The sequence below is a fragment of the Clupea harengus genome, chromosome 14 (assembly GCF_900700415.2).
Source record: "Clupea harengus chromosome 14, Ch_v2.0.2, whole genome shotgun sequence".
Taxonomy (NCBI): Eukaryota; Metazoa; Chordata; class Actinopteri; order Clupeiformes; family Clupeidae; genus Clupea; species Clupea harengus.
Window position 1 is genome coordinate 9,182,998 of NC_045165.1, and position 9,482 is coordinate 9,192,479.

Below are 9,482 nucleotides of genomic sequence, written 5' to 3' on the forward strand. Positions count from 1 at the left end.
TAAAACCTCCACCCCAAAAACTTCCACCATCTTACTACTCTCACTACTAACCCTCACTGAAGCCCCAACTCAGCCCACTCCAACCCGCACTGCTATTTTATGCATTATATTTGGCAGCGCTGCACCAATGTGGGGTGGTGACACTGCTGTTAGCGCGGCGCTCTCTGTGATCAGATAGCGGATTGGAATTTGCGGCAGGGGGGGGAATGGTGGGTGATGTGGGGGCACCCCGGCGCCTTTGACTTCGAGCCCGCTCCATTAGATTGGATGTCACGGTAATTACATTTCGCTTTTGAACTCTGCTCTGACATCTCGCTGTATCTGCCTCGTCACAAGGAGGCCCGCGGAGGAGAGACGCGCCCGACTTCTTTGTTTTCATTTTCACTCTTTAGAGGAAAAAAAAGGGGCGGTGGGGTGGGGGGGGATTATATAGCGCATATGTATACGCATGTATGGGTCGCCCATTATTTGGATTGTCAGAGACCAGCCAAGGCCACGGGCGTCTGTCTCTAATAAACTCAAAATTTAATTACATTTTTCCTCCAAATCATTTCTTCTTGTTCATTTAATTTTTTAATTGCCTCATGGCAACTCCGCCGATGGAGGGAGTGCCAAAATGTGACATGTTCCATTAGCATGGCCGCCAGTGTGTCACTGTTGGGGGAGTGGTTTGGGCCTTTTGAGTGTGTTCTTTTACCTCAGTGTGTATACTGTGTGTGTTCTTTTACCTCAGTGTTCTTTACTGTGTGTGTTCTTTTACCTCAGTGTGTATACTGTGTGTGTTCTTTTACCTCAGTGTGTATGTGGGTCTACCTAGACATATGCAGGAATGTATGTGTATGTGGGCCTACCTAGACACATGCATGAATGTATGTGTATGTGGGTCTACCTAGACACATGCAGGAATGTATGTGTATGTAATGGATGGCATCGCCACAGTGAATGTTGGTAGCTCAAAGCTTCTTGGCATCCTGCATAAGTGTAAACGCATGCAGAGGCCTGTGTAGTGTCCTCTGCTAACACTGGCACCCTTCGTGAAGTTAAATAGGAGCGATAAGGAATGTTGAAAACTCTTAGTTGGATAAGGTCTCGATTGGTCACTCGAAATATTGACAAAAATATAAGCTTTAATGCCAGTAAAAGAATGAAGGAAAAAATTATGCTTATGTCCCCTCAATCCCCTCAAGACTGTGTTAAAAATGATTGGCACCCAAAGAAATGAATTGAATGATTTACCAAAGCTCACCTGGGTGTCAACGATCACATAAGTTGGCACCCGTGACTTCCTGTGTCATTTGGGTATAAATATGACAAATTCCCCTGGTCATCCATCCATACAGTAAAGTTCACAGAACACAGTAATGACATGAGTCAAAAGGATTTGGAGTTCAGCCAATCCAAGTCACGGCCATCAGAAAACAGCTGAACGTGGGCCGAGAGAACAATAATTAGTCAGGGTAATTACCTAAAGCTCAGAGCAAATGGAGATGTTAGGGATGTGACTACAAGAGAATGTGTCTATTTTGACCGCAAACACAGTGAGTGGGATGGAATAAGTGGTTAGTGAATTACAGCAGTTACCAGTCACCTTGAGGTCAGACAGACTTCCGAACTGCAATAAGATGCCATATCCAGAACCACAACATGTTTTCAAGGGGTTGGTGGAATAAAAGTTGTGACTGAAACATTCAATAGGACTGAGTTATGGGGTCAGACACGATTTAAAGAAGAGCTTTTTTAAGCAAAGAAAAAAACTGATCTGGGTTAGGCATATAAAGAGAAATAATTCTGCACAAAAGTAATGCATCTTCACTGTGAGGTATGGTTATGTTTCCCCTGAGGGAGCCTGGACAACTGGCTATAGGAGCGGGCACCATGGACACCATGACATCAAAGCAGATAGGAAATCTGCCTCTGCCCGAGACCTCTAACTGGGCTGTAGTTGGGACCTCCAAGACAAAAAGGTTCACTATCCACAAAAACAAAGCTACTGCAATGGCAATCTATACTGAACAGAAAACCTGTGGTTTGAACTCAAGAGCAGCACAAGTACTGACCACACAGACTAAGGACTGCCAACCAGCATTGACCACACTGACTAAGGACTGCCCACCAGCATTGACCACACAGACTAAGGACTCTCAAGGCACTGGAGACATTCTGCATTGAAGAATAGTAATAGATAGATTACATGAGACGATTTAAAGCTATTATTTTGGCAGATGAATGGGGTGCATGAGGCATTAAATGGCAGGGTTCCAATAATTGTGACAGATATTTATTTTATTATACGAGTCCATTAAAGGAGACATTTTTCATGTATTTTAATTGAAAATGAAGAATATGAAAACAGCCTACGTAGTTTTCTAATGTCTCCCAAAGAGGTAAAGTAGGACCCTCAATATACTGTATGAACACATACACTTCCCAGTAGAGATGTGACTAATGGTGGGTGTACACTAAGATTACCAACGTGATAGAAGTGGCAATATCTTAGGTCGTGACTCCAAAACGCTCCCAGATAGCCTGGGACAATCCTGACAGGGTCAGAAATGTAGGATGACCATTTCAGAATGTGACTGCTGCTGCGACCTACGTCTACTAATCAAACAAACACAATGCAGCCTGAAATAATACACTGAGCAACGTGACACTGGCGCCAAACCCGAGATTCAGTAGGTTACATACATCGAACCTGATGGCGTAAGTTTATCAGATCCATGTCTCACAGTGTGGCTTGCAATAAATGTATAAGATTGCTGAAATCTCATAGTCTGTAGACGCCATAAGTTGTAATAAGAATGGATGAATCCATTTAACTCTTTACCTCTGCAATACAGCCAATTTTTTTTCAGTCAATGGAATACAATTTACAGGTTGATGATAGTAAAATACTGAAGTAAATATTTTGTGTCACAGATAATGAATGGCTAAATGGAATGAAATGGATAACGTTAGAACAGTGCTGTAGTAGCACTTCATAGGCACTAACTGAGAGCTCTCCAAAAAACAACAAGTCTACATTTACCGTAGAAGTAAATGATTCCTGCATCTTGGCAGAGCTGAGAGCTGTACTCCATAGAGCAAGGATGTTATGGGACTCCAACAGACTATTTTTGAAAAACAATTGAAATGTTGTTCCGTCTCCCATTGCCACTAAATGCTGGAGCCTTTGCCTGGTCTCCACAGATGATCAATACTATTTTACAGTCAGTGTCAAAGCGTGCTAGGCCTTCATTTTGAACAGAACAAATGCATTCCACTGATAGAGACAACTGTGTGTTGATGAGGGGATGCAAGCAGGGAGAGACATCCACAGAGGAGAGGGGGAGAGAGACAAGGCTATGAGCCTGGCATGGGGAGGGGGGTGAGAGGGAGAGGTGCGGGAGACGAGGACAGCGGGCACTCACTCTTGTTGTAGCATGTCGTCAGCACACTTTTGTCGGCAGGACTGGCGCTGATGTGCCATATCTCCCCGGCAGCGTGCAGGAGGACGCTCTTATTAATGATGTTATTCTCATCATCAAAGTCAATGATGTGGATCTGGAGGAACACAGAAAAGAGTGGAGAAAGAACGAGAGAGAGAGGGAGTGAGAGAGAGAGAGAGAGAGAGAGAGGTGGATGAAGGCGAGAATAGAGAGAGGGATTGCTGACACAGAAGGCGAGGCCAGAGCCAGGGGAGAGGAGAGGGGGGGGGGGGGGGGGGGGGGGGGGGGGGGGGGAGAGTGACAGAGATGAGAAGAGAAAAAAAAGAGAGAGGGGAAAGGGACAGAAAAAACAGGGAGCGAAACAGATACAGAGAAAGGGAGGGAGGCAGTGAGAGAGAGAGAGAGAGAGATAGATAGATAGATAGACAGATAGATAGAGAGAGAGAGAGACTATTAGAAATTCCGCCACATCACAGCATGTGTGCCCCATAGCAGTTTAAAGAGCTCCAACTTGGTAAGGAGACAATCCTGTTAATATGGCGGTAAGTTCAGCCTTAAGGCTTAAGTATACTTCTTTGGAAACAGCTACGTTTGCATGACGCAAATTTCGTCACCAGGGTAGTCCGCACAGCACCAAAAGGTTGTGTCCGCATGGACTCCTGCGTGCTGACTGCGTGTGTGCATGCAAGTTTTAAAACACAGGCTCAGGGTCAAGAGAAAAATAAAATCCATTTACACTATTTATTCATTTGGATTGCATTTCCGGTGAGGAGCGGGCAGGGATATTGGTGAGAAACAGATTATAAGGGTCGCATCAGTCTAAAACAGTTTTGCTATATCGGCTTTCAGCTTTATCCCTCCAACAGAGCAAACCCTAATGAGAGTGGACAGACTAAAACTGGTGTTCAATCAACCTTTTCTAGATAGCCCCTGCTGAAGTAGCTGAGGTTTAGGGATGGAGAAATTAAGTTCCATAGAACTCCAACAAGCAGGGGGACGCATAGAGCAGGTGAAATGAAGTTCCATAGAACTCCAACAAGCAGGGGGACGCAGAGAGCGCTGGAATTTCTTAGATCATGGAACACCAATGCTTTTAAAGATGGCTACCTTGGCTAACAAATTGGCTAACTGAGCTTGGCTTACTTCTTAGTAAGATTTGAGCATGCAGTATTAGATCCAAATAAATGACCTCTGCTTCTGTGCCTAATATAACAGAAAGAAGATCATGTGAAACAGAAAATGCTTGCGATGTTCACATATGTAAGTGTCCAGACACATTATAGGCTTACAGGGTGCTGAGACAAATAGAATAAGCACATATATATAATATAAGGGGAGTGGCTGTCTAGGTTTACATCCCACACACACACACAGTTTTGTTTTTTGTCTGTTATTTAAATACTACGCTTTATTGGACTGGTCGAAATGAAAATGGAGTGTGAGGATCACTATTTTTGGACTATCTTCTTTACTTTAAGGATTTTTTGTGGTTGCCAAAGGACTAAATTGACAGACTCATTTCTTAGTAAACACATTTGAGGAAGTGGGCTGACACTGTGGCCTGTCGGGACTTTTTGTTCACATTGGAGTATGTAAAGATCATTTCTATTGACTTCATGTTGAGAAATTCTGATTATTATTGGTTGCTTAATTTTCACATATTGACCACCCAACGGAATCCTGTCAATATGTATTCTCCTACAATGTAGTTTCGGTTGCATCTTAGTCCTAGTTGCGTAAATACAGATCGCCTGATTAAGTCATCCCGACAATAGTTGTGACAAGTTCCTTGTTTGGGAATTAAAATGTGGTATTTGCTGACTGAACAAAATTTGTCAGCTTGAATTAAATATATTCAAAATATAAATATATATTTTTAAAACTGCTCATTAGCTGCATTTGCCACAAATAAATATGAATGTCTGTTCTGGGCAGAAGTTAGCTGTGGCTGCTCCTCTGCTGGTGTGCAGCGCAGAGGCACAATAAAACAGATTTTACAGCACGACCAATGGGAATGCCACTCCCATCAAAACAAAAACAAATTATGAATTTCTGCACCCCCTGTCTTTATGGGTGTTTAGGGACGTCCAGCACCTGGTAAAAGTGTGACGATCGCTGGGCTCCGTGCTGATGCCCAAAACATCAAAACAAACAAATCAACAAACAACCCCAAAAAAAAGGTAATGAGTTGTTGCCCCAGAGCAACAGTCTGCACCTGACAACACCTCAGGGTCCTCATCTCTAAAAGCCACTTTTTACAGGTAGGTGCATCCGTGCATCTACTCCCCCTCCCGAACCCACACACACAGTCCCTCATCCACCCACTACACCGGCTGCTGAAAGTCATAGAGAGGGGAAACCATTAACCTTGGGTTGGACCGCATTGAATGAAAATTATTAGGCAAAGTTATAATTTTATGGCAGGGAGCAATACAAATAAATTCCGATGGCCGGACAGGATAATTGGAGGGAAAAGAAGGCCCTGTAATAGGGCCCCGGATGAACTGGGCTCCAGCATAAGTCCCCCCCCCCCCCCCCCCCCCCCACCACTGCGCCCCATCCTGATTTATTCCCTCTTATTGCGGAGATGTGGAGTGAGTCATCTCTCTCTACCGCCTGGGCCTCCTTCCCGGCCATATTAATTACCGCCGAGGAAGAGAACGGGTATAAAAATCAGGCGGGACGCTGGCCTCCACTTTGGGGGCCTCTTTAGTTAGAGCTCTTTAGTCCCGGCGATGACAGTAAGCGTGGCCTGTTGGGCGACGGGATGGGGGAGAGGAGTGCAGCAGGAGCGTTTCATCACATTAGTGCCTGCCTCTCATGCCACTCGGGCCACCCTGTTGACCGACATCATTATTCTACTCGCTACTCGGCTGGAGTGGCCATCTCTGGCAGAGGAGGTGTAAGGAGGGCTAAATTAAGTCTGTTGAACTGTTCCCCACCCCTCCCCAGCCCAGCCCAGCCCAGCCCAGACCAGACCACCCCCCACCCCACCCGATCTAACCCCCCACTCCCAATTAGATGAACTAATAAGGCTAGAAGGCCAAGCAGGAGCAGTGAGTGAGAGCTCTTCCACACTCTGGGTTATTGAGACCGGAGGCTATCGGCCTCTAATGACCGAGGCGAGGAAGTGGCCAAGACACGAAGTCCTGAGAGAGGCCCCGCACCAGAGAATGTCCAATGACATGAACGCCAGGAAGAAGCACCGCAGCAGAAATGGCCCCACCACACCAGAGAATCAACAGCCCAGTGTCTGAGCCACATTCTGGACATTTGAGTGCCAATTTTTTTTCTACATTTAGGGGAAAAGTAACCATCTGCTAAAGTAATAACGCCAATGTCTTACCATTCTATTGCTTAACCTGCCAAGCCAGGATTCAAGGAGTGCACAGGAAGGCAAAAGAAGATCTCAAAGAATCTCCTTAAGTGAGATGTCAGATGAGCATTTTCCTTGATACAGTCTCAATTGGATCTCCAAAAGCAGGCCTAACAATGCTTGTGATATGTGACTGAAGTGACAGTGATCTGATAAAGCTCAAAGTTATTCTCCTGCCAAATTATGCAGGAGCAAATTGCAGGCAGACATGTCTCTCATTTTTGCCTGTTTCCTCATTGCCTGGTTATTGACCCATCTCACTTTTGGCCAATTATATCATCTGTCTCTGCCACTCAAGCACCCTGACCTCAAAGGCAATGCAATGTCAAACATCCATGCACGACAGACAGACAGACAGACAGACAACACTACACGCTGAATTGAAATGAGAGCTTATGCCCAATTAACAAGAACAGGAGGTGAGGCTTAGTATACACCAACAGTCTGCACCTGGTCCTGTGGTTCCTATCTGTCAGTCTTTGAAACACTCACTGGCATACACACTCACGGTCACACACACCCACAGAGACACACATACCCACAGACACAGACACAGACAAAGATACACACACACACACACACACACACACACACACACACACACACACACACACACACACACACAAACACTCACAGACACACACAGACACACACACACACAAACACACAGACACACACAGACACACATAAACCATCCAAAAAAAGAACCCAAAGTCCCTGCTTCTCTAGTCCCTCAGGCTAGCATTATCCAGCTTTCCCAAAAGCCTCTAAAATGAGCAGCTCCTCTGGGGAGCAGTAATTGCCACTGCCAGGTAAATGAGATAGAGAGGGCTGGTGACTAATCCTGGGGCTAGATATGATGGAAGGGCTGCTGGGAAGTATGGGGACAGAGGGGATCAGATGAGAGGGGGGATAAAGGCGGGGACGGTTTTTATCATCTCGTGGATTACGGTGCGTGCTGCTTGGGCTTAATTGGTCATTTCCTTCTGCTGCTTCTCAATAACCTTTCCAGTGCATCTGTGTTGCTCCTGCACTCCTCTCCACAATGAATGGGAACTAATCCCAGTGGGAACATTTATGATGCCTTTATCGCCGATCAGGGGCCAACTGTGGTGTTTTGCTGAGACTTTTGTTTTGAAATAGCTCTGTAGCTTTTCGTCCTGTCTGAATGAGGTTCAAGGGCATGGCAGAGAAATATTTCAGTCATACTGAGAAATATTCCAAACAAATCAAGAACAATGAATCATTATTGTGATTAGTGTCTACAAGGTATACCAGGATCAAAACAGCAAAAATACAGTTGCAAACATAAACTTTCCTGCAAAACAACAGGGAAAAAATCCTTAATGGGCTATATATTTTATAAACATACATTTGCCATAAATTCCTCCCACATATCCCATCACTGTACCTACCTGATTGTCAAATTTGAGTGACTGTGTGCCCACAAGGAATCTTATGACATCTGTCTCAGCTGTCTGTGCTGTCAGTGCCCGGGCCTGGAGACAGACATACAGAATGATAAACTATAATGAATAGCCTATCACCAGAAGTGATGACACTATGTACTGTGATGATGGCAGGTCATGCACATTGTGTGTTAAGAGGGTCCTTACCTTCATTCCATTAGTTTACTACTTCTCCTCCTCCTCCACTACTACTACTAGGCTACTACTACTACTACTACTACTACTACTACTATTATTATTATTATTATTATTATTATTATGAAGAAGAAATAATAATAATAATAATAAAGATGGTGACAATGATGATGTGATAAGCTTCCTTAGTTGTAAAAAAATAAACACTATTGGGAAGACTTGTGTGTATGTCAACTGCATCAGAGTTTAGACTCTTCGATTGCTATCATTTTGTTTAATTTGCCTTTCGCATGCTTATCTTCACAATGCTCATGCAATGACCTCAGACTTCAAATAGGTCAGCACCATTTGCTGGTTCTGTATAGAAATAGTTCGTATGTGTCTCGTCTGAAATCCATCATATGAAAACTCGAGGGCAGTGCATTTTTTCACAGTATTTCAAATGCACCATGCACTTTAAAACACAGGTACTGAATGAACTGGCATACGTTGTGTCCATGCCATCTTTAAACGCAAGACATTGTAGTTTTACAGTGTATTAAGAAAAGACATATTGTTTATGTCAATACAGAGCTACTGGGCTGGCTGGCTATAAGGTTATTAGCATGATTACGTTACCCTAAACAAACAGTGTTTCTCTACTAGCGCCAAAAGGGTTTCAGCAATAGACATTTAACCAACACAGTTTTTCACATTGGTCTCTACACATAAATGCAGCTTCACATTTTGTTATCGCAGCAACATTAGCGGGCTAGTGCTAGCTAGCCAAATGCAACTCTTTGCTGATGATTAGCTTGACCACTCTATGCCGTGTCATGAATACATAGTATAAATACATTACCTGAAACTCAAGACCATAAATAACAGGTGCGTCGTCTTCCATACTGTCACTGATTTAATATCAAATGGTTGGTATCATTACAATTTGGCCACACAACCACAGGTAAATGAATCAATTATTGCTGTTTGTTTTCCGCAAACGAAAAAGGCATTTCGTAATTTGTGGGAGCAATAGTCTATCAATATGGACGTAGTTGGCCTTTCAAATAATGAACGCACATCCAAAAACGTACG

General features: G+C 44.0%; 1 protein-coding gene across 1 annotated transcript in view; it reads right to left on the reverse strand.

Moving 5' to 3' along the window:
* The window catches only part of eipr1 (EARP complex and GARP complex interacting protein 1), a 32,771-nt gene extending 23,342 nt beyond the window's left edge, over positions 1 to 9,429 (reverse strand). The window contains exons 1-3 of the mRNA XM_012819497.3: positions 9,250 to 9,429; positions 8,220 to 8,303; positions 3,411 to 3,543 (exon numbers count right to left, since the gene is read on the reverse strand). Coding sequence (XP_012674951.1) covers positions 3,411 to 3,543; positions 8,220 to 8,303; positions 9,250 to 9,291 — 259 coding nt within the window. The 5' untranslated portion in view covers positions 9,292 to 9,429. The remainder of the gene's footprint in view (positions 1 to 3,410; positions 3,544 to 8,219; positions 8,304 to 9,249) is intronic.
* Between the last annotated feature and the right edge of the window lie 53 nt (positions 9,430 to 9,482).